At 44.7% G+C, this 25,612-nt stretch overlaps 2 protein-coding genes across 3 annotated transcripts in view; one reads left to right on the top strand and one right to left on the bottom strand.

The window, feature by feature from the left end:
- The window catches only part of LOC310757157 (uncharacterized protein C3orf49), a 285,131-nt gene that overhangs the window by 26,426 nt on the left and 233,093 nt on the right, over positions 1-25,612 (bottom strand). The window lies entirely within an intron of this gene.
- PRICKLE2 (prickle planar cell polarity protein 2) overlaps positions 1-25,612 on the top strand; it is a 251,058-nt gene that overhangs the window by 167,884 nt on the left and 57,562 nt on the right. For both annotated transcript variants that reach the window (XM_083600660.1, XM_083600661.1), the window contains one exon: positions 2,885-3,068. In XM_083600660.1, coding sequence (XP_083456786.1) covers positions 2,885-3,068 — 184 coding nt within the window. The remainder of the gene's footprint in view (positions 1-2,884; positions 3,069-25,612) is intronic.

Genomic DNA, 25,612 nt, shown 5'->3' with positions numbered 1-25,612 from the left:
TGTAGCGAAAAGTATAGGGCCTTCATACAGTAGCTGATTAATTAAAGTATTCATATGAAATTGTGCTCTGATTGTTTTTTGAGGGTAACAGCCAGAGGCTGCGCCGAGGCGCTTTGACTAGCTAGATGCAAACCAGACACCCAGCTTGTATTTGCATCTGTGCGTATTTCAAATCTGATGAAAAGCAGGAAATGGAAAAACTTGGCAACTCTCCCTGGTTTGGCTTAGCAGAGCCTTTTGGCTTGGTGCATATTTGCGCTCCGTGGGCTGCAGGGAAGTTTAGGTTCATATGCATCGGGGGTTAGTTTATTCTGGGGCCATGCGAAGCGACGGTTAAAATGAATTAAGAAAGTTTGCTGGGCAGGTTCACAGGAGAAGCAGAAGGTATGCAGCTTTCTGGAGGGGGCGGTGCTCTCCTGGTTCAGTTATAGGTGCTGAGAGAAGCAGGGTGCCTTAGAAGCCCCCACTCCATTCCAATTCTAAATGTACAAAGGAGCTCAGTGGTCAAGGGAAGTCTACACATGCTCAGAAACACTCTCATGCAAAAATATGCTCTGTTGCTCTGGTGTAGAAGTGGCTGTGGAACAGTAGTTTCTAGGGCTATATGTGTAATTGGGTGATCAATGAGATTAACATTTCAATCTTATACAGTGGTACCTCGGGTTACATACGCTTCAGGTTACAGACTCCGTTAACCCAGAAATAGTACCTTGGGTTAAGAACTTTGCTTCAGGATGAGAACAGAAATCGTGCTCTGGCGGCGCAGCAGGAGGCCCCATTAGCTAAAGTGGTGCTTCAGGTTAAGAACAGTTTCAGGACCTCCAGAACAAATTATGTACCGTACTTAACCCAAGGTACCACTGTACACACTTCCCTGGGAGTAATCTCCACTAAACTCAGTAGGGCTTACTTCAGGGGATACATGCCCTGCTATAGATTAAAAACTGACTATAATTGTACCCCAATTAACTCGGCCTTCATCTTTTTAAAAATTGTTTTCATTACAGGCACTTTTCTTTCACATTAAGTTGAAAATGCTCCTTTATAATCTAAGGCAGAGATGGGACAACATGTAGGTCTCCCACCTTGATCTAAAGTGATAAGAGTTTTCTTTTTTAAAAATTTCAGAACCATTGTTTTTTGTCGTTTAGTCATGTCTGACTCTTCATGGGGCTTGAATAACTCAGAGTAGCTATGAGCTATGCTGTGCAGGGCCACCCAAGACGGACAGGTCATAGTGGAGAGTTTTGACTAAACGTGATCCACCTGGAGCAGGAACCAGCAAGCCACTCCAGTATCCCTGCCAAGAAAACTCCATGGACAAAAACTATTGTTTTACTCATGTGCAAATTTAACGAATACATGAAAATTGACTTCTTTTATTGCATGATTGGCAATAAGTTAGTTTTTTGTCCTATCATGTTGTGCCTTTACAGAACAGGTCTGCAAAGCATTACAGAAGTAGGTGTGAGATTCTCCTCCAGAATATTCTAAGTGGAATTAACTGCAAGTGTTTAAAGAGGTGCATAATGACCTTCCAAAGCTCTATCATTCTGCTGGGTCACTATCATAGAATCGTAGAGATGGAAGGGTCCCAAGGGTCATCTAGTCCAACCCTCTGCAATGTAGCAACCTCAACTTTGCCCAGTCCCAGGTTCAATCAAAGCTTTGTTTGCGTCAGAGATTGGCCCTAGCATTTATTGACAGTGCACAGGCTCAAATGTGTTAGCGCATGAAGCCGCAAGCAGACTGAAGTGGTTCTAAGTGGATGCCAACTGCATTTCCTTTGTTGCCAAGTAACACAGCCTTGTATTTATCTGAAACCCAGGAGAGAGACTGCCAGTCAGAGTAGACAATACTGAGGTACATGGACCGATGGTTTGTCTCAGCATAAGGCAGCTTCCTTGGTTCCTGTGAGTAGCCATATCTGTCAGCCAAATGGGCTTCTGGAAGGATGTACATATGTTTGTGTGTTGGTGAAACAGCAGAAGTGTGACAGACATAGTCAGCTCAATGAGCCATGCAGACAAGCGCTGAAAGGAAATCCTTGTTATCCCAGGGAAATGTTTTTCTTCTGCTTGAAGCACCTTAGCTGGTGATGGAGATTCACAGCCTCCCATATGCCGAGAGTATTTGCTGACTCCGAGCTATGGCCCCTCTCCTTGCAAAGCGGACTTCGCGGCGATCTTATATCAAGCTGGCAGTTGCCAGCGTGTGACTTCCATCGCTCCACCCCCCCTCCTCATTTGACACCGCCATATTTATGATCTCCTGTCATTGTAATGGAATTTGCCATGCTAAGCTTTTCTGTTTACACTGACGTTTAGCATACTGTATGTGTTAGTTCTTTGGCTTGCGGATTTGGACATGCTGATGATCTGGCGCTGTGTGTGTATTTATGGGCGCTGTCAAAGGAGAGGAAAGTGAAGAGGTGTATCCCAGATCATCTGTCAAATGTGTTTGACCCTTAAATCCCCCAAGGCTGGCTCAGCGTGGGTGGTCCAGTGTTCATTGTTTTCCCACCCACACCCTCCACACCCACACCCCAAAATGAAGGAATGACGTAGGGATTTAAAACTGCTTTGGGGTGCATTGGCATTTTGTCAAGGACAGGTTGCTGTTAACATTTGGAGAGCGTCCTTCACTCATCTTGTTCAAGCTTATTATAGACAGCTGCTTTATCCAGGCCCGGGGGTGGCGGCGGGTAGGGAGAACAAAAAAAAACTGCATAGGAGTAATTAAGACTACATCTCATAAAATGCATGGCCTACACTAGGCAAAATGAGCTTGCACCAGGGTTATCCAACTTCTGTTGATGGGCATAAATCCTTACAGCAGAGGCTGACCTTTTGTCTCTTTGCTTTTTCCTCCCCTTCCCTTCCAGGAAGATTTGCCGGCACTGCAAGTGTCCCCAGGCAGAGCACTTTGAAACAGTGATGCCTTTGGAAATGGAGAAGACCGTGACCAAGCTGATGTTTGACTTCCAGCGGAATTCGACTTCGGATGATGACTCAGGTTGTGCCTTGGAAGAATATGCTTGGGTTCCTCCAGGGCTGAAGCCGGAACAGGTACACTTCATTGCTGCTTGTGGCTGAAAGTGCATGGTGCATGCAAGTGATAAGGTCCTGCCAGGCATAATGTTTTTACCTGTGGCTGTCTAAAAAGAAACGAGGTGGAGGGCGCTGTCAGTCCTTGAAATCCCTTCATTGCAACCATCTTGCAAATGCTCTGGGCAGGCAAGAATATATTCTTCATAAAAAGGTAAAGGGACCCCTGACCGTTAAGTCCAGTCGCCGATGACTCTGGGGTTGCGCACTCATCTTGCTCTATAGGCCGAGGGAGCTGGTGTTTGTCCGCAGACAGCTTCCGGGTCATGTGGTCAGCATGACTAAGCTGCTTCTGGCGAACCAGAGCAGCGTTCAGAAACACCATTTACCTTCCCGCTGGAGCGGTATCTATTTATCTACTTGCACTTTGATGTGCTTTCGAACTGCTAGGTTGGCAGGAGATATTCCTCATACACATAGCCAAAACACTGGCACCATCTCCCGCAATGGCATCACCCTTCCTCTAAATAACGCTGCAAGATTTCGATTTGTTGGTGATTCACTTCTTGCTGTGGGGCCATTTCCTCGCCAGAGTGGTGCATGCTCTAGTTATCTCCCGCTTGGACTACTGCAATGCGCTCTACGTGGGGCTGCCTTTGAAGGTGACCCGGAAACTGCAATTAATCCAGAATGCGGCCGCTAGACTGGTGACTGGGAGTGGCTGCCGGGACCACATAACACCGGTCCTAAGAGATCTGCATTGGCTCCCAGTACGTTTCCGAGCACAAATCAAAGTGTTGGTGCTGACCTTTAAAGCCCTAACCCATCTGGTATGCAGGCTGAGACCCTACATGCCCACAGACTGTCTTGCCAGAGTGGTGCATGCTCTAGTTATCTCCCGCTTGGACTACTGCAATGCGCTCTATGTGGGGCTACCTTTGAAGGTGACTTGGAAACTGCAATTAATCCAGAATGCGGTGACTGGGATTGGCCACCTAGACCATATAACACCTGTCCTGAAAGATATTCATTGGCTCCCAGTATGTTTCTGAGCACAATTCAAAGTGTTGGTGCTGACTTTTAAAGCCCTAAACGGCTTCGGTCCCGTATACCTGAAGGAGCATCTCCACCCCCATCGTTTAGCCCGGACACTGTGATCCAGCGCCGAGGGCCTTCTGGCGGTTCCCTCATTGCGAGAAGTGAGGTTACGGAGAACCAGACAGAAGCCCTTCTCGGTTGTGGCGCCCACCCTGTGGAACACCCTCCCTTCAGATGTGAAGGAAATAAGCAGCTATCCTATCTTTAAAAGACATCTGAAGGCAGCCCTGTTTAGGGAAGTTTTTAATATTTAATGCTGTATTGTTTTTAACACTCGATTGGGAGCCGCCCAGAGTGGCTGGGGAAGCTCAGCCAGATGGGTGGGGTATAAATAATAAATTATTATTATTATATTATATTCCTTAGTGCTGATGGTTACAGCTGTGTGTACGAAGATACTCTTTCATCTATGGGAGGCCCTTGGTCATATGAACACTATTTTTAATAGTGATATAAAACAATGACAGTTTTGCTAGTCATCGAGGCACTTAAAACAGCTGTAGCGCAGGTGACGCTGACCTGGACTTTGGCTTAGTGTGTTGAGCACATGGTAGTCATTTCGACAGAGCTTCCTAGATGAGCTTGTTGGTTATACTCGATTGGTTGCAGCTGAACCAGGCTTGTTCCAGGAAACAGCACAGTTATGACTGAACGGCCTCCTGAACCACCTGTGGTGACCTAAGATGGAGGAGTGAAGGAGAAGGTTTGGATTGATTAATATGATTTTTAGAATTCACAGGCAGCCCGTTCAACCTAAGAGACTCTGAAGGAGGCTGACATTTAAGACCATGCAAAATATATCCATAAAACAGCACTCCAGATAAAGTGACTAGCAGCGGAGCTAAGAAGAAAGCAAATGCTGAGCCAGTATAGGATAGCACAGGAGTAGATAACATGGCGTCCTCCATGTTTTACAGACTGCAGCTCCCATCAGCTCCAGCAAGAGATTGCGGGAACTGTAAGCCAACAAGATCTGGAGGGCAACATATTGGCTCCCCCAGGGGCAGGGGCTAGAATGCTGGCCTTAGGCTGAAAAGATCCAGATTCAAATATCCTTTCAGCCACTGGGTTGCCTTGGACCAGTCACACCCACTTAGCCAATTGAACGAGGAAGCATATATGGCCACTGTTTAGCCCCTTGGAGATAGTAAGCTAGGAAGCAACTTCAGAGCCTCTGCCAAAGTGCCTGGCTAACTGCGAGTGAGGCTACTTGGGAGGAAGGGGAAGTGCATGGAAACACCTTTGTGGACCAGGACCTAACCGAGAGCCTCCAGCTGCTCCTCCTATACAGGCACCCAGTCTGAGCGGCTTCATTCCTGAATCTGCAGCTCTCCTTCAAGCTGCAGCCTTCCTGACCTGGGGAAATGGGCAAAGGCTATGTAATTGGTGACAGATGACCCCCGGCTCAAATTAAGCACTCCACATTGACACTCCAAAGAGGGTCAAGGTCAGGGTCAGCCCTGATTGCTAGCGTATGGTTCATTACGCCAGCTCCTCAGGCAGGATTGTGAAAAGGCTACCATTACTCTCTTGCAGTAGGATGCTGTTAAGAAGCTGAGCGTGTCTTTCGTTGTGGTAGTGCAGGGCACACATGCAACCATGTGCACCAGGAGGATAATAGCAATGGTATAACCCTGTCAGAAGATGATTAATTCTACAGCGCATGGCATTTGAAGGGAAAGGAAGTGTCTGGTGCTCCCGCGATTCGAGAGAGCATGTCTCCTGTACCCCTGAAAAATCAAACGTCTTCTTCTTGTGCTGTTTCAGATTTGCTGGAAAAAGTGTTCCAGTGCCTAAAGCGAGCCTTTTCTTTTGCCAGTCAGGGACATTAATAAGACGGATGTACCAAGGCACGCTGCCAGTGTAAAACATTTACATGTTTCTATTACTTACACTTTGCTTGATTCATTCAGCCTTTCCCATGATCATTTTACACTTGAGACCCGGAGCTTAATTTGCCAAGGACGTTGCAAATGTGGCTAGCTCGGATAATTGCTATGGTAATCGTTTTCAAATCATCCAAAGGAGGCCAAAAGCCTTACTTCTCATTGCTATAATGTGTTCTTTGAACTTGAATCTGATGCTTTCCTCTTGGCTTGGTTCAAAAACTGTCCTGCAATCCCTGAAATGTTTTGACGCTCCCTTTCCTGTAGGTTGTAAATATTATCTGATTGGAGAAGTTCAAGCTTTTCTTTTTCTTTCCCTCTCTTCCCCCGCTTTTCCTGCAAACTCTGTAGTGTTGTGCTGTGAAGATCTTGGCTCCTTAACGTTACAGTTATCCTAAGCTGGATCTTATAAATTCAAAGGTAGTGAGGACCTCTGCCAATCTTAACAAATTATATATGTTTTTCTCTGTGCCTGCTGAATGACTGGGGAAAGGGGGCTACAATTTAGAGGGGATGCAATTTAGAAGAGTGCACATCCTTGCTGCTTTCCCTCAAGTATTGCCTTCTCAGAAGGTGTCCGCCTCCATCCTGAGCCTTCAAACGCTTTTAACTCTCCTTTAGTGAAATCCTCAGTGCGAATGTCTTGACATTAGAGTCTTTAAAAGGGGGGAAATGGAAGAAGAACGCAGCACCAAATGGGCTGGCAGCGCTTCTGTCCTTGTTGTGTCTTAGTAATTTGAAGGCCCAGGACTTTGGCGTAGTCTGTGAATTGAAGGCATGAGAACAGCAAATGAAGCTGCATTATAGCTGCTTAGCAACACACTCTCTGCCTGTAGGTGCTTAGCAACAGGTGATCTTTCATTCATGGTGTGCAGGCACTAGATTCCTACATATGAACAGGATTTAATGGTCTAGATGAGGAGTTGGGTAACGTAGGGCACTGTTTCCACCTTCTGCAAGGTCTGGAGAGGCTCTTGCAAGTGATACACTTAGGACCAAAGTGTGTCAAAACCTGAAACTATAGGGTTTTTGCAGAACAACATGTAGGAAGACCATTTGGGCGCCTTTGGGAGGAAGGGTGGGATATATATTCTAGTAATAAGTAGTAGTAGTAGTCCTAAGGACATGGGTGGCTCTGTGGTCTAAACCACAGAGCCTAGGGCTTGCCGATCAGAAGGTCGGCAGTTCAAATCCCTGCGACAGGGTGAGCTCCCATTGCTCAGTCCCTGCTCCTGCCAACCTAGCAGTTTGAAAGCACGTCAGTGCAAGTAGATAAATAGGTACCGCTTCGGCGGGAAGGTAAACGGCGTTTCCGTGCACTGCTCTGGTTTGCCAGAAGCTGCTTAGTCATGCTGGCCACATGACCTGGAAGCTGTATGCAACCGTGACTGGACTTAACGGTCAGGGGTCCCTTTACCTTTACCTTTAGTAGTCTTCCACAGTCTCCTGAGACAGACGGATGTCAACAAGCAACAAGTATTTCCCTCTCCATTTGCTAGCTGGACTGGTGCCTGGACTTGGTTGTAGGCTAGATGAGGGCCAATAAACAGACACTCAATCCTGGCAAAATGGAGGTGCTGTTTGTGGGTGGTTCTGGAGTCCAGATAATTGACCTGTTTTGGATGGAGTCATACTTCCCCTGGAAGAGCAGGTTCATAGTCTAGGGATGCTCCTGGATCCATCTTTGTCTCCAGAGGCCCAGGTAACCGTTTCTCTACTGGGATAGCCTGACCATTGTTGTCTATATGCTGGTAATCTCCAGCCTGGATTACTACAATGTGCTGTATGTGGGGCTGCCCTTGAGGCTGCCCTGGAAGTTGCCCTGGATTGCAGTGGCTTGACTGCCAATATGTTGCCCCGTTGTGGGAAGAATTGCACTGGCTGCCAATTAGCTATGGAACTAAGTTCAAGGTGCTGATTTTGTTGTATAAAGCCATACAGATTGAGACCAGAATACAGTGGTACCTCGGTTTTCAAACATCTCTGTTGACGAACATTTCGGTTTACGAATGCCGTAAACCCGGAAGTAAATGCTTCAGTTTTCGAACACGCCTCGGAAGTCGAACATGCTACGTGGCTTCTGCTGAGTGCAGGATCCTGAGGCCTAGCTGTTGGCTGTTGAGTCCTGAGCACCCGCACAACACGGAGGTGATATTTGGGCATATTTGGTGCCTGTGTGCAATCAGTCTGTGCTTATCTCATCTCAGGAGCACTCGTGCAACCAGTTCGGGAAACCGGGCCTTGGTTTTCGAACGTTTCAGAACTTGAACGTTCTTCCGGAGCGGATTGCGTTCGAAAACCTAGATACCACTGTACCTGAAATATCACCTCACCCCTTATGTGCTCTGCAGTGAGGGCCTCCTGTAGATGCCATCTTGTGAGGAGGACTGTTGCACACAATGTAGGAACTGGGCCTCCTGTATTGTGGCACCTATATGTTGGAATTCATTCCCCTTGAATATTAGACAGGTGCTGTCTCTGTTTCTTTCCAGAATCTGCCAAAGGCCTTTCTCTTTCAACAAGCCTTTTAAGTTGAGATCTTTCCCATTCTGCAAATGTAGTAGAACTGTCCTTAGGATAGAGCCCTCCTGGATTAGGGCAATGGGCCACATAATCCAGCATGTTCTCACACGTGCCATCTCGATGCCTGTAGGAAACCCACAAGCAACACCTGAGCGCAAGAGCACTCTCCCCTCCTGCAGTTTCCGACAACCAGTATTCAGAAGCATTTTTGGCCACCAAACCAAGGCAAACATAGCCACCACCATGGCTTAGTAGCTATCAGTGGCCTTATCCCCCGCGAAGTTGCCTAATCCACCTTTTAAACCATCCAATACATTTTACTGTCTTAGGCTGCTTTGGGCTCACTCACTGGATCATCACTTTGTCATAGGGATGGGGATGTAGTGCTGTACCGTATTTTTCGCTCTATAGGACACACCGGACCATAGGAGGAGGAGAACAGGAAAAACATTTTTTTCTTGTTCTCCCCCTCTAAAACAAGGTGCGTTCAAGGTGCGTTCACCCAAAGCCTCCGGAGCGCAGTTCCTGCTGCGCTCTGGAGGCTTCAGGTGGCTACCTTGGAAGCCTGGAGAGCGAGAGGGGTTGGTGCGCACTGACCCCTCCTGCTCTCCAGGCTTCAGTGAAGCTCTCCCGCTGCCCTGCGGAGGCTTTGCAGCCATCCCCAAGCTAGAACAGCGAGATGGAGCGCTCCGTCTCACTGTTCTGGCTTCGGGGACAGCCTTTCTAGCCTCTGCAGGGCAGCGGGGTGAAGACAGCCCGCTGCCCTGCAGAGGCTTTGCGCAGCTAACCCCAAGCTAGAAGAGCGAGACGGAGTGCTCCGCAGCGCTCCATCTCCCTGTTCTGGCTTTGGGCTTAGCCGTGCAGCCTGCATTCGCTCTATAGGACGCACACACATTTCCCCTTAATTTTTGGAGGGGGAAAAGTGCGTCCTATAGAGCAAAAAATACGGTATATCCCTCCTTTGGGAGGGATATATCCTTTGGGAGGGATATACATTTAATAAATAAATAACAGATGCCAGGTTACATTAGGTTTTCATTCTGCCATGATATTACATTGGACGTAGTTCTGTGAGGTAGTCCGATAGCTAGCACTCTTGCTAACTTTAATCAGAGCTAGAGATCTGAAGCCAACTGTTTGTTCTTCCCTAGACCACAGCCCCTCTCGACAGGACACGTTAGCCCTGCTTGGCACCCCATCATTTTTGACTGGGTGTAAATGTGTCCTTCAACACTGATAATGCCTCTTGAGTGTCCAGATGGAGAGGCCTGGGCAACTGTGTTCTGCAACCCACTCATTTGCTCAGGCTGAGCAATTTTCAGGCTCCTTTCCAGTGCACCTTTCTGTATCTTTTTTTATGTATCTTTCTGTATCTTTTTTTTGTTTCCAACCGCACACAACTTCTCTGTCTTATTCGCCGTGTGAAATTCACTGAATCCGTGTCTCTTGTTGACTCTTCCACACAGCGGTTAGATTGTCCGTGAATATATATCTCATAACGTCACAGCCACTGGCTAAGGGAAACTTAATGGGCAACGAGCGACACATTTTTATACTGGTTTAATTTCAACTGCAGAAATAGACGGGGAGAGGGATTTCACAGCTTATAAAGACGCAAGAGATAAGACAGAATTTTGATTTCCTCCTAGAGGAAACTGCATGAATAGAACCAGATCTCCAGCTGATGTAAATAAGCCTAGTTTGATGCTTTGGTGGAGCTGCATTGATTTATTCCAGCTGAACATCTGGTTCATAATTTATGGCCAAGCACTACAGACCTCTTCGTTGCTGTGCTGTTAAATTTCATAGGGTTCTTAAGAATTCACAGTACGCTGGGTGTACGTGGTGGAACCTTCATGGTCTGAGCTGGAGGAACCCTGGTTATCTGGCTTCCACGCTTTCTCCCTTGCCTGTCCCAAGAAGAAATACAAATTTATTCAGTACTGTATTTCTCTTGGATTGGTTTAAATGGCAGTAGAAACCAGCTCACACAGGAACCAGGACCATTGGTGCATCTATCTCAGTATTGTGTACGCCAGCCATGTTCCTTCCAGGAGTTTTGGGATACAATTCCCATCATCCCTGAGCATCAGCCACGTTGGCTGGGGCTGACCAGAGTTGTGATCCAGAATATCTGGAGAGCAGCAGGCTGGAGAAGGCTAGTCTACGCTGACTGGCATCAGCACTCTTAAACACAACTCTCCAACAAACAAAGAGCTGGGGAAGGTCTCCTGCCAACCTTCTGCCGCCTAGTACAGAGTCTCTGCTAATGGCACATATCCCCACCTTCATTTGCTTAGTGACTGGGCCATTCTCAGCAATTGCATCCCTGTTGTATCAGAAGTCATGGGATTTGGTTTAATTCTAACCTGGTTCTAGAAATTTAGAGGAGTCTTGTCCGCCCCCCCCAAAACATACAACAATATCAAGACTTCCCTGAAGATAGAAGCATAGCATATCAAGGAGGATAGGCTAACCCTTCTCCCTGATATCTAGTGTCTTGTGTGCAGGGGTTTTCCTACACGGAGGAGCACTTCACAAATGGACAGACATAATATTGGGCAGTTGAATTGTTGTTGTTTAGTCATTTAGTCGTGTCCGACTCTTCGTGACCCCACGGACCAGAGCACGCCAGGCACTCCTGTCTTCCACTGCCTCCCGCAGTTTGGTCAAACTCACGCTGGTAGCTTCGAGAACACTGTCCAACCATCTCATCCTCTGTCGTCCCCTTCTCCTTGTGCCCTCCATCTTTCCCAACATCAGGGTCTTTTCCAGGGAGTCTTCTCTTCTCATGAGGTGGCCAAAGTATTGGAGCCTCAGCTTCACGACCTGTCCTTCCAGTGAGCACTCAGGGCTGATTTCCTTCAGAATGGATAGGTTTGATCTTCTTGCAGTCCATGGGACTCTCAAGAGTTTCCTCCAGCACCATAATTCAAAAGCATCAATTCTTCGGTGATCAGTCTTCTTTATGGTCCAACTCTCACTTCCATACATCACTACTGGGAAGACCATAGCTTTAACTATATGGACCTTTGTTGGCAAGGTGATGTCTGCTTTTTAGGAATAGGTTTAAGAATTTAAGAATAGGTTTTTGTATTTTCAGGTTTTGTTCAATGACTGCTTCTCATGCAGAGGGCATAAATCCATGCTTGGCACAAAGTAAACAGGCTGGAGCAGGAATTTAGTCTTATTATGCCGATTCATCAAATGGGTAGGAAAGCTGACCTCCCCACCCCTCAAATTACAGACTACATTCAAATTAAGGATTCCTAAAACTGCATGCAGTTTTAAGCTTTTCATGTGGCAAGGGTGGCCATTTGATGGACCCAGCAATTAAAACATTTGCAAAGCAAATTGTGGAGCCTGAACATTTCGAATGCGATTGAAGTTAATACAGAAATAGTTCTTCAGAACCATCGTGTGTCTTCTAGAAAATCCAGGATAAAATGTTATAACTTGGGTTTCCCCATGGAGATGCTAGAGGATACTTTTCCAAAAATACCTGCATAAGCAGTCAACTTCACAAGGTTAGAATAAATAAGATGAAATTTATTTTTACAATCTGTGGGTTAAAAAAAATAAATTTGGATTACCCGCCCCCCTAAAAAAAAGTTTGACAAGGATGAAAATTGAACGATACAGATTCCCGAAAGGATATGATATCTGTTGCCAACACTCAGATCTTCTTATGGTATTGTTGACCATACTCAAAAATACAAGTTCTTACATTTTATCTGTTCGCCCTTAGTGAGTATGGGCCTCAATATCTTTCATGCTGGGTCATGGATTCACTTTTAAGAGTACTGAGCATAGGCTTTGATCTATTTGCTTGTATAACATTGGCACAACAGGTTATTTTAAGAAACACAGATATAAGTGAAATGTAATGGGGAGATCTAATTGAAAATTTAAAGATCAATGTTTAGGGGGAAACATTTTTAATTATTATCCACGCCTGCAGCAAGGCATTTAGCTGAAAGCCTGGTCATTCCGCAAGGTCTTCCCACCCTTGACTCCCCAGTGCCATTAGATAAAAGGTTATTGATACAGATGACTTCTTCAATTCAGCGCTCACTTATGCACATGCAAGTTTTATTGGCAATAGTGCAACAGTCCTCAACCGGTTGGGGGTAAGCCAGGAAGTTTGTCATGCTTAAATCACATTGAAATAAATGGGATGTTATAGTTTAAGACTTACTTGGGTCCCATGGATTCCAAGAGGACTAAAGCAGCTTTACGTATCTCATTATGTGGAATTAAGCAGTATTGATTTCAGTGGAATTTACTTCTCAATGCCATACATGGGTCTGTGCTGCCGAATCTCTTATCTATATGCAGGATCAAAGTGTTAATTCGGCCTTTGCCAACCTGATGGGAGTTGTATTCCAAAACATCTGGAGGACACCAGTTTGGCAAAGGCTGAGCTAATGAGCATTCAAAAACTGATTCCACTAACATAGCATTTTTAGCCACCAGATATCTTGTCCTTTGCTTTATAGTTTGGGGCTAAAAATAAAATGAAAGGTTGGTTTCCAGCACCAGAGGCAAAGGATTATATGCACACCTTCTTGTTCCTTAATTATAATATGGATTAATGTGGTTTTCAAACAGCAACAAACGTACAGAGGTTCTGTTTGAGGGATGTTTATAGTGATAAAATCAGTTGTTTATACTGATTACATCTGCCTGTGTGATCCCTTTTCTGCCAGTCACTTTCCTGGAAATCCTGTTTAGACAGCCTGGCTGTTTGTGATCAATCACCTATGCTATTTTCTCTTTTGTTTATTGTAAATAGTGATTTAGATAGTGAGCCCCCTGGTTTTTCTTTTCCTAAACCTTCCCTCAAAGTTTTTGTGCATCTTTGGTGCTCCGTGCAATTAAGCACTATAAAACAGGATAGAGCCATTCTTCATTGGGCCAACATTCTTCCTTATCCAATCATTCATTTCTTCAACGTTAGAATCACAGCTAAGCCCCATATGCCATTTTGAAGCAGAAAGTGAGACATTGATGAATAACTTCGACAACATGGGAGTCTGTTTATTTAGTTTTTTTTATTTAAAAAAACCAACAATCACCCATGTGCAACAACACATTTTTGTACTGTTTTGCTTGGATTCAACAAATGCTTGGATATGAGAACAAATGAAGCCAATTCCGCAAGCTACCTAGATGCACGTTTTTTAAAAAAAACCTTTATCTAATGGCACAGAGGAATCTAGCATGGGAATATCTTGTGGAATGCTACTGTCTGGGCTCAACTGTACAGGTAGGAAGAGAACCACGAACAGAACCACTGTACTAAAGTACCAGCACTACCCCCTCACACACACGTAATCTAGGAAGATTTGATTTGATTTATTTCTGTGCTGCTTTTCATCCTAACAAATCCCAAAGCAGCTTACAAACAATAAATAGCAATGACATGATAGAACATTACAAATACAGCACAATCATATAGAATAATTAACTAATCATCTGTGAAACAATTAACAATCTATAAAACACTGTTAGCAAAGCAACAATGGAAAAATAAGCTAAACATTGCAATTAAAGCAAAGTCATATTCCGTGATCAACAAATCAATACAGCATTTATAATCTATAAGACAATATTAACAACATAAACAACCAAAAGGTAAACTAAGCACTCATACACCCTCATAACTCATAAAATTCACTCTGTTCAGCTCATTAAAATACACATCCACATAATATACCTGTGGCAACTCCCTCCTGAAGGTCCTTAAAACTGGAGGTGGCAAGCACAGTTGGAACCAACCCCTGCCAGATGACCAAAAGAGTCTCTCTCCTCATAGTTCTTCCTCTGGAAAGAGCTCCCCTATGAAGGCTCCTGTGGCTGGAGGTGGGGCAAGGCAGGTGGGGAAAGCCATTACCTGCTGGCCAACACAGAATCTCTCTCCCCTCACCATGGGTACCATGGTCAGTGATATCAAAAGCCACTCAAATATCACATGAGAGTAACAGAGTTGTACTCCCCTTGTACTTCTTCCAATACAGGTGAGTCAATCGTGAAGCAGAACCTCAACTGAAGCGGCTCCCCTCTTAGGGTGATGATCGCTTTCTCTCAAACCTAATTTGTTTTAGGCGTCAATTATAATCCGGATGAACAGTTGCTGACAGCCCTCTCAATTTGCGCCTCATGCATGTTTATAGACCCTTCAAAATTTTCACAAGAATGACGACCTTCTTTAGCTGTGTTATTGTTCCTGTATGTCAAGGTTTTTGAGAAAACAGACAAACACAATGCTTTCTTTAAGAAATAAAATAATAGCCCATTGTAAACATACAAAGCACCATGTAAAAACACCCACCCACCCCAAAAACCTCAATTTATTTCGTTTCAACAGGGAATATGAATGCTCTTTCAGCATAGGAAAATAGGTGGGACCATCAAGTCTGCCATGTCTGAGGCCTAAGGGAGATCTAACTAGAAGGCTTAAAGAGGAGGCAAGCTCAGCCTCAGATGCCTTTTAAAGCATCTGCTGTTGCTGCTTTCTCTCCTAAATCAGGGTTTCTTTCTACGCTCTCACACAGAGGGGTCATGAGACAGAGCCACAAGTGGCTTTCACACACGCACCCAGCCGAAACAGTCACACATCTCATTATATAAACAGCTAGGCATGCCGACATAACAAATTCATTTCAGAGCAAAGTGGGTCAGTCGGCAAGGGTAAGAATTCAACAACCGCAGATGTGTTTGTGAAACAGAGGGGCCAGTGCTTTAGGAACAAAATTCTTAGGAAGGTCTGCCTAAAGCCATTCCTTTTGTTTCTCCCATCCCAAGCACAGAGAAGTTTTCAGTGCAATATAGAGTTTGGACCGCACACGACTTCACAAGGTCACTAGCTGGAATACAACCACAGTTAACGTGTGTATATTATGCGCACTTGGCTATTAATAGGACTGTTCATAGGCACTGCCATTTGCAATTGGACTTCCGCTGTGATTCAGAGAAAATAGGATCTGAGTTGGCTGGGTGAGGTGGGGAGAAACCCTTGTTTTTTTGCCCACTGGTCTTTGCTGCTTTTATTATTTATTTATTTATTTACGGCTATTAGCCCATAAAATATGTACAAACATAAAAACACAGGGACATAAAAACAGATATATCCGACAACAGAAGGTGAACACCACGATGCAAGGGTGGGTCATTGAGCAGAGCCAAGTGACGGCTTGGGGCCAGGAGAGCTCCAAGGGATGGATCACAGAAAAGGAAAACTAAAGACGAACTCCGACATGCACTCTCAACGTAACAGTCCAATTAGTTTTGATGTTGTTGTTGTTTTTCGGTGGTTTTTGAGTGTGAGATAACCGCATTCAGAAATCTCGCCACCTGCAGAGTTACAGAAGGATCTGTATCCTGCAAAAGCAGTGTGGCGTGTGACTCAACAGGCCTGCCAACCAAGCGCAGTAAAGCAGGACCCAGGAATTTAGCCCTGGCTATGCTATGTAGGGGACAGTTGAACATTATATGTGAAAGAGATTCAACAGTTTCCCCGTCACACACGCATAGCGGAGACACCAAACCATTGGAAAATCTGTGGTTCAGCAGGTTTGATGGAAAGACATTGAACCTTGCACGAATAAATGCACGTCGGTGTGGTACTGATGAAAGAGATGACATGTATGATGGAAGGCCAAGTGGTGGGGTTATTCCGTGATACCTGGGGGAGCAGACACCCCCACCCCTGGCGAGGTTGTGTTGATTTTCAATGTCCGCTAATCTTTGCTCAATAAGGCTTTTGGCTGAGCGTAAGTTCATCTTTAAGGAGTCCGCTGGGGAAATTCCGATGCTCAGAAGTTTGGCATGGATTTTTCCTACCCACGGATTGACAAAGACGTCCCGCCAGAGGCACTGAAAAAGGTAATGGTCGGGAAGCCTATGCCAGCTGGACAGCCAATAGCCAAAGACTCGCTTCCAGATGACAGTCTCCAATGATGCAATCCTTAACTCCAGACGTATGGCTGCATTGCTCACACACATGGGGAGTTTCAGAAGGCGACGGAGAAACTGATTCTGCAATGTCCCCAGTGATGTTAAATTGGACCCTGGGGCCCAGAGCGGGGCAGCATAACAGAGGGTGGAAACCACTTTTGCGTGGTATACCTTCAATGCAGAAGGGATGTGAGAGGCTCCGTCGGCCGCAAGAAATTGGAGTAGAGTATAAAGTATTGTTTTCCCTTTGTTTAGTAAATACTGTATCTGTGGCTTCCAGCTTAGATTGTAATGAAAAAAGACTCCCAGGTATTTAAATTTGAAAACCTGTTCTAATTGGACTCCATCTAACTTCCAGCTGTAAGTTTTCCGAGACCTGGAAAAGACCAGGACTTTAGATTTCCCATGATTAATTGTCAGATGGTTAAGTTTGCAATAAGCCGCAAAAATCTTTAGAGCTCTGCATAAACCAACTCTAGAGTAGGAAAGGATCGCTGCATCGTCGGCATATAGGAGCAAAGGGCAGCGAAAATCAGCTAGGCGGGGGGCATGAATGTTGGCTTGAGACTCATTCAGAAAGAGCTTCATATCGCTAATAAACAGGTTGAAGAGGAGTGGGGCCAAAATGCAGCCTTGGCGCACACCTCTATTTATTGGGACCTCGTTGGATAGGTTTCCCGCCGGTGTGAGTCTCACTCTAGCCGACGACCCATGGTGTAATTGGGTTATAAGCCATAACAGCCTTCTATCTATGCCCCATCTCTCTAATTTCTTCCATAGGCAATTTCTTGGGATACTGTCGAAGGCAGCCTTTAGGTCTATAAAAGCGACACATAGGCGCCCCCGACTCGGGGCAGAATATTTTCTGGCAAGATGATACATGATTACCATATGGTCAGAGGTCGAGTAATTGTTCCTAAAACCCGCTTGCTCATGGCCAATCAAATTTGAGTCGTTTGCCCAATGGGACAGCTTGGACAGCAAAAATTTTCCCGATGATAGACAAAAGGCTGATGTTCCGATAGTTCTCCGGGTCAGCAGGGGGACCCTTTTTATGGACTGGCACGATCACGGCCTCCTTCCATGACCTAGGGATAAGCCCCGTAGAATTAATTGCATCAAAGACTTTGGCCAGAATTTCAGCCCACCACCTCGGTTGCGCAACAATAGCCTCAGCAGGGACTAGATCCGGCCCGGGGGCTTTGCCCGTTTTCAGATCTAATATCAAGTCCATTATCAGGTCTGGGTCAGTGGAGGGCCACAAAGGTAGATGGTCGGCTCGGAGTTCCGTGGATGAGTTGGATTCCTCTGCCAAGGAGAAATATTTACTCAAGAATTGTTCCCATGTGGGCGCAGGGATAATCGTCAGTGGGTACTTCCTTGCTCTTTTGTTTATCAGAGCCCAAAATTCCTGTGGTCTGCGGGATCTCGAGGCCGCAATCAAGGCTCGCCAACGTTTTTGATACCACTCGCGTTTGGCCAGCTTTAAAGTCTGTTTGTATGCTCTTTTGGCTTGTAAATAGGAAGATGGTAGAGCCTGAGCATTAGAGTTTTTGTATTCATTATAGATGGAACGAAGAAGGGATCTTGCTTGTTTGCAAGAGGTGTTAAACCAAGGGGCCCCAGCACTGCAATGCGCCACTTTCGCCTTTTGAGGAGGTGATGTAAAAAAAGTGGTAAGGTTTGTTATAAGAAGGTTAAAAAGTTTCAAAACCGAATTGGAATCTTGTAAGTCAGTAGTTATTTGAGGTAAGTAGGCGTTGATTTCCCTATGGAAGAAAACCTGGTATTTTTGGGCCACAGCCTCCGACCATTTGATCCCTCTTATTTTGATCGATGATGAGGTTTCCAGAAGGACTGAGTGTTTATTGTCATTCTGGCACCGGAACAATGACAGAGTGGTCACTATTGGGAGGTGATCACTGAAATGTTGGTTTTCAACTTGAAAGGAAAGTACATTAACGGCCAGATTTGCGGAGATCAAGAGGTAATCGATAACACTGTTAGATGTTAGTCCCAGGTGAGTGAACTCCCCCGGTATATCGGGGGGGAAGGAGCCGTTCAAAAATACTAGATTCAGGCGAATGGCCATTTGGTAAAGGGTCACTCCTGCTTTGTTTACTCTGTTGTCCTTTGAAGTTCTAATTCTGGCATGTTCCAAGTCAAAATTGTCCAAACATGGGGGAGTCCACCATTTGGACTTGGTTAGTAAGTCCCAATTTGTGGCAATACGAGCATTAAAGTCTCCCCCAATTAGGGAGTACGAGTTAGGGCATTTAGTATGACATGACAGTAGGTGATTTTCAAATGATTCCCATCTCCAATCAAGATCAGGCGCTGAGCCTTCGGGGGGGAGATAAACATTAGTAATTAGTAATGAGGACTTCCCTTCTGTGATCAGTCCAGATAGAGCAAAAGGCGGGGAAGCCCGTACCAGAGTGAATTTGGCGCGAAGTTGGAGTGAAATCCCAATCAAAAGGCCCCCTTTGGGGCGACCACCTTTCAAAGAAGGGGAGGCCGGAAGTGTTAGAAGATCAAAGCCGTCTATGGTAATCTCTTCCTCATCCCATGTTTCTTGGAATAGAATGATTTTAAATGAATTTATGTACTTCCTGAATTCGGGGTCTGATTTTTTGGTTCTCCAACCAGCAATGTTCCAGCTAAGTATTGATAATGTCGAGTCCTTGTGCTGTCCCGGTAATTGTCACTTTGAGTTGTTTAATGGGTTCTTGGAGGTAGAACGAGGACCCATAAGGAAATCGGTAATTTTAGTTTGTGCGGATAAGGTCTTCTTCCGTGTTAATTGTATCGATGATTTGGTAACATTAACAGGCAGGAAGGGCTTTGCCGGGAAGGAAGAATTTGCTGCTTCTACCTGTTGCCGCCCACTTCTAATGCCCCTCTTCTTTCGTTGCCTACCGGTTTGCTGGTATTACAGCCATGTTTTCACTCTTTTAAGAGAGTTTTTGAAAAGAGGCCCCATAGAACATGTGTACTCTGTGTCCATGGGGCCTCTTTTAAAGGACTCGCCCTGTATAAGTGTGCACATTCACTAATGGCAACTGTGCATGTAAACCAATAGAGTGACAATGATGCAACCAATAGGCAGTTTAAGAGCTGTGCATGAAACACATGCTCAGCAGAGGGTGGCCAGTTAGATATTGCCAAAAGCGGGAGGGTGCATCATCAAAAAAAGAGGTCATTGATTTGTGTAAAATTTGTATGTGGAAATTTATGTGTATAGATGCAAATTTAGAAATAATTACTAAAATGCATTCGTTTCTTGAAAAGCATTTAAATACAGTGGTATCTCGGGTTAAGAACTTAATTCGTTGTGGAGGTCCGTTCTTAACTTGAAACTGTTCTTAACCTGAAGCACCACTTTAGCTAATGGGGCCTCCCGCTGCCGCCGCGCCACTGCCGCACGATTTCTGTTCTCATCCTGAAGCAAAGTTCCTAACCCAAGGTACTATTTCTGGGTTAGCGGAGTCTGTAACCTGAAACATCTGTAACCTGAAGTGTCTTTAACCCGAGGTACCACTGTATGTAAAAACATCAAAACAAGAAACTATGTCACTGGATGACACTGATTATCTGTATTTAAATGGAAATACAACACATCCCACTATAGTAGGAAAGACACCAGGTGACTTGTTTGCTGCCCGGCTGCTAACTGCTGCTTCATTGCCTCAGCTGCTCTTCTTTCTTAATGGTTCTTTATTTGGAAGCCAGATTTGTATTGAGCTGCCCTCAGATAGAGGACTGTCCACTGGTGGCCCTTTGAAAAAAGTAGGACACATGGCCACCATAATTCAACACTGTAAATATGGTGGAAACAGGCAGACTGAGGGATCAGCAGAACTGTGGAATGAGTTCTTCAAAGTCTTATCTCCATGGCACAATTTATTGGAATCACTTATTGTGTGAATCATGATGGTTTGGACCATTCCAGCCATTGCTCAGAAACTTAGAAGTAAGTTAAAGCATCGTTTATAAAATCTCCAAGTAGTTCATAATATACATAAGAATGATAGAAGCCAACCAGTGCTAATACTTAAAACATTCAGATAAGCAGAGACATAATTGCAACAGCTACAGCAGCCAGACTCAAGGGGGGAAACCCCTCATATCAGCCACCAGGAAACATCATGTTAAATAGAGAGGTTTTTAGCTGTCTATGAAAACATCCCACCATCGGTGCTCGCCTGCTCTCCATAGGGAGCTCATTCCCCTCCTCCGTGTGACCCATAAATTATTGTGAGAATCTTGAAAATCCTTTTTTTAATGTTTAGGAAAGGGTCAGGCCAAGTGTGGAAATTCTCCAGAACTCAGATTAGATGAGATAAACCTGAGAATGGCTACAGTGTGTCTGAAGGACTTGGAACCGTGAAAGCTTATCATTAAAGCCCCTGTGTTTAAAACTGCAGGATCCCTCTGTTGAGGGCCTGACTCATCGTTTTGAACATTTGCAGTTGGCATCATTATGGCCCTGGCTGGAAATCTTAACTGTCAAGTGAGACGTTGTCACGCTTAACTGGCGTACCAGCTATTATTTCCTGAGGAAATGAAATGCTGCAGAATCAAAACTTTTAAAGGGGCCTGGTTTATGTAGCACCACATCAAAACAGAATGCATCTGTCAAATGTAGCCCGCCCTCTAATATATGCATGCAAATACTATGCAACATTTGTTAAGCTTGGTTTTTTTAATAATAAAAAACAAAAGTAAGTCCCAGTGAATTCAGTGAGACTTCCTTCCTAGAAAGTACAAGAAGGCTGTCTTAAGATACAGCATTATTACTGCACTAAAACCAAACCACTCTACCTGAAGAGTGTCATGGTGGCAAACAAACTAGCATGATGGTGATAGTAATATTAATAAGTTGACTCTGGACAAATTGAAAGTGTAGAACATGTGCTTCTCCAGTGCTTGTTTTATAGAGATTTATGCTCTGACCTTATTTTGCCTATACTCCAGAAATATACTAGGAGTTTTGAACAGTTTCTTGCCACTCTGCTGCTCCTAGATAAAGTAAAAGTAAAGGTAAAGGTCCCCTGGATGGTTAAGTCCAGTCAAAGGCGACTATGGGGTTGTGGCGCTCATCTCGCTTTCAGGCCGAGGGAACTGGTGTTTGTCCACAGACAGCTTCCCGGGTCCTGTGGCCAGCATGACGAAACCACTTCTGGCACAACAGAACACCATGACGGAAACCAGAGCGCATGGAAACACTATTTGCTTTCCTGCCACAGCGGTACCTATTGATCTACTTGCACTGGCATGCTTTTGAACGGCTAGGTTGGCAGGAGCTGGGACAGAACAACGGGAGCTCACCCTGTCACAGGGATTCAAACCACCGACCTTCTGATCGGCAAGCCCAAGAGGCTCAGTGGTTTAGACCACATCGCCATCCGCTTCCCTAGATAAGAATCCCTGTATATCATACCAAGTGGCCAAATATTGTGCAGCAGCAATCAAAATACAACATATAATGACTAGCTCTGAGGAGCAGCATAATATATCAACGGATGGTCATCCCTAGGTCACAAGGGTTCCATTCTGACAGATCAATGACCAGCTGGAACTGCTTTTTAATGTATATGAGATTTTATGCTATTTTATTTTGTTCTGAGCTTTTAAATTTTGTAACTGGTGTTTTTGTCTTGATACTGGTCATTGACCATAATAAAAAGACTATACAGCACCACTTTAGCTAATGGGGCCTCCTGCTGCCGCCGCGCTGCCGCTGCACGATTTCTGTTCTCATCCTGAAGCAAAGTTCTTAACCCGAGGTACTATTTCTGGGTTAGTGGAGTCTGTAACCTGAAGCGTCCGTAACCTGAAGCGTCTGTAACCCAAGGTACCACTGTACCAAGTCCTAACCACCAGACACTAAACCATTCAATAGCACACTGATAAAATACCACAAGGAGCCATCTCTTGGCTCAAGCTCCCTTTTAAACAAATAAATCTTCTCCCAACTTCCTGTAAAACCTGAACAAGCTGATCGTATGAGTTTTCCACTAGGTAGGACTTGTTCAGAATGGGCACCACCATGGGGGACACTCTGTTCTTCTTCACCAGCCACCTCTCCTCAGATGACAAAGGGATGGGGCAGAACTTCCAACCATGATCTCAAAGCCTAGAGGTGTATGGGATGGAATGCTCCTTCAGTTCAAGATAATCTCATGTTTTTAGTAACCAGGACAAAACTCTATTAGCGTATTAAAGCTCAAAACCAGCTTTTTGAATTGGGGTTGGAAACTAAGCAACTAATAAATTTATATGCATATCATAGAAAGCAGGTATGCATTAGAACTTGCATGTTGTCCAGGATTGCACTGTCACCATACATTCTCCACTCTCAATTTTTTTCTTCTGGTGTACATTGAGAAATTTCTTGCATTTTGGACGCTTGCTATACTCCTCCTTTGAATGTAATGTAAAAGATAAATCATAGGCTAATGGTTGCACTTCACCAATGCTTGTCTGTTAATGTTTGTTGTTTGACAGTGTTGCAAGACGATGTTGCCCTGAAGCTGGCTCCTAGAAGCACATTTTGCCATCTCAGGGAGTTTTTAATGTCTTGATTATCGGTACATTATCTCCCCATGGGTGTAATCTGTCAGGAATATAAATCCATAGAAGGTGCTGCAGAAAGATTTAGATCTGGCCAATAATAATAAAAAATGACTCACATTTTCTCCAGCCATTTTGTGCGTCTTGTTTTAAAATTACACTGTTGTTCAAAATTATATGAGGTACAATTAAAATTTCAGCAAACGCCAGCCTTGGCAATTGTAGACTTTCTTCTATAGTCCTGAGGGCTCTTTCCCCGCCTTTGGTACTGTAAAAGAAAGCTGAAATTCTCATGAGTCTGCATATTTTTCCAGCATCCATTAAAAAACCATACTGGTGAGGAGGTCATGGCATGCACTTGTCCTTTTTGGATCTTTAACTCATTGGCTTTTGATGAGCATTAAAAAAAAAAATCTGCCAGGTAGGCCACACTTTGACTTATATACCTTGCTCCCATAGCTTGCCCCCATTTGTGTACAGTCATACCTTGGAAGTCGAACAGAATCCGTTCCGGAAGTCCATTCGACTTCCAAAACGTTCGGAATCCAAAGTGCGGCTTCTGATTGGCTGCAGGAAGCTCCTGCAGCCAATCGGAAGCTGCAGAAGCCCCTTCAGACATTCGGCTTCCAAAAATAGTTCACAAACCGGAACAGTCACTTCTCGGTTTGCGGCGTTCAGGACCCAAAACGTTTGAGAACTAAGCTGTTCGACTTCCAAGGTACGACTGTATTTACAAAGTTTAAGGTGGGTGGTTGTTGTTTAGTTGTTTAGTTGTGTCCAACTCTTCGTGACCCCATGGACCAGAACACGCCAGGCACTCCTGTCTTCCACTGCCTCCCGCAGTTTAGTCAAACTCATGCTGGTAGCTTGGAGAACACTGTCCAACCATCTCATCCTCTGTCGTCCCCTTCTCCTTGTGCCCTCCATCTTTCCCAACATCAGGGTCTTTTCCAGGGAGTCTTCTCTTCTCATGAGGTGACCAAAGTATTGGAGCCTCAGCTTCACGACCTGTCCTTCCAGTGAGCACTCAGGGCTGATTTCCTTCAGAATGGATAGGTTTGATCTTCTTGCAGTCCATGGGACTCTCAAGAGTCTCCTCCAGCACCGTAATTCAAAAGCATCAATTCTTCGGCAATCAGCCTTCTTTATGGTCCAGCTTTCACTTCCATACATCACTACTGGGAAAACCATAGCTTTTACTATACGGACCTTTGTTGGCAAGGTGATTTCTCTACTTTTTAAGATGCTGTCTAGGTTTGTCATTGCTTTTCTCCCAAGAAGCAGGCGTCTTTTAATTTCGACACATACTCAAAAAAATTCTTCTAAATCTCAGTGTGTTCCATGGGGATTACTCCCTGGTAAGTGTACATGGGTTTGCATTCATTCCTTAACATAAATAGCAACACCCTAGAGGTCCCGGGCCCTAAGGAAGTCAGATTAGCCTCAACCAGGGCCATGGCCTTTTCAACACTGGCTCCAGCCTGGTGGAACGCTCTGTCTCATGAGACCAGGGCCCTGCGGGATCTGATTTCTTTCCGCAGGGCCTGCAAGACAGAGCTGTTCCGCCTGGCCTTTGGTTTGGACTCAGTCCGACCCTTATGTTTCACACCCTTTATGTGATCTATGGGCTACTTTTAAAATGAGGCTGCATTTTAAATTGCATTTTAACCTGTATTTTAAATTGTTTCCCCGCCCCCCCCCCCATTATGTTTTTACTGTAACTTTTACTGGTGTTAGCCGCCCTGAGCCTAGCTCTGGCTGGGGAGGGCGGGGTATAAATAAAATTTATTATTATATTATTATTATTTTATTATTATTATTATTTTGTAATTTGAACGCTTAATGGCCATCACATTCTGAAGGGATGTACTTCTTTCCCCCTCTGTATGTATGCTTAGAGGTGAAACGAAAACAATGATTCTTGTTTATTAGGGTAATTGCTCTAGTAACTGAGGTAACTAAGTGGCGTCAATCTCTGTAGCAGCCAAATAGTCTACCCATGCTATTAAACAAACTGATTCTGCATTCCCCCAATAATATATGTGTATAATATTTCAACAACAGCAATAATAAACATGCTTTTAGGAGCCAGTCCTGGACCCAGGTGGCAACTCCCAATCTCTTAGGGGTTGTCATTAGTCCTCTGTCTCTTGCCCTTAGTAGCAGACAGGAGAGTGGCATAATAGTGTCACATACGCAACCATTCATGTGAGCAATTACGGATAATTGGACTTGTGTCCTGTCTAGATTTGGATAATGTGTGTCAATTACTGGCCCATCTAGATGTGTCACTAAAGAGCAATGATTTTATTGCTGTAATTGAAATCATTGAGGGTGTCTTTTCTTTGCTGGGTCTGGGAGCAGGTTTCAGGTTCATTGCATTCTGTCCTGGGTTCCAAGCTCCCAGCAAACTCTAGTTCTCCCTTTGTTTGGAGAAACAGGGAAATGGGAGTCACGCATTTCCATATTTATTTATGCAATTATATCATTTACATTCCTCGAGGCTGCCTTTGGCAGCTTGTT

This window comes from Podarcis filfolensis (assembly GCF_964270895.1).
Source record: "Podarcis filfolensis genome assembly, chromosome: 2".
NCBI lineage: Eukaryota > Metazoa > Chordata > Lepidosauria > Squamata > Lacertidae > Podarcis > Podarcis filfolensis.
This window is presented reverse-complemented; position numbering and strand designations above follow the sequence as displayed.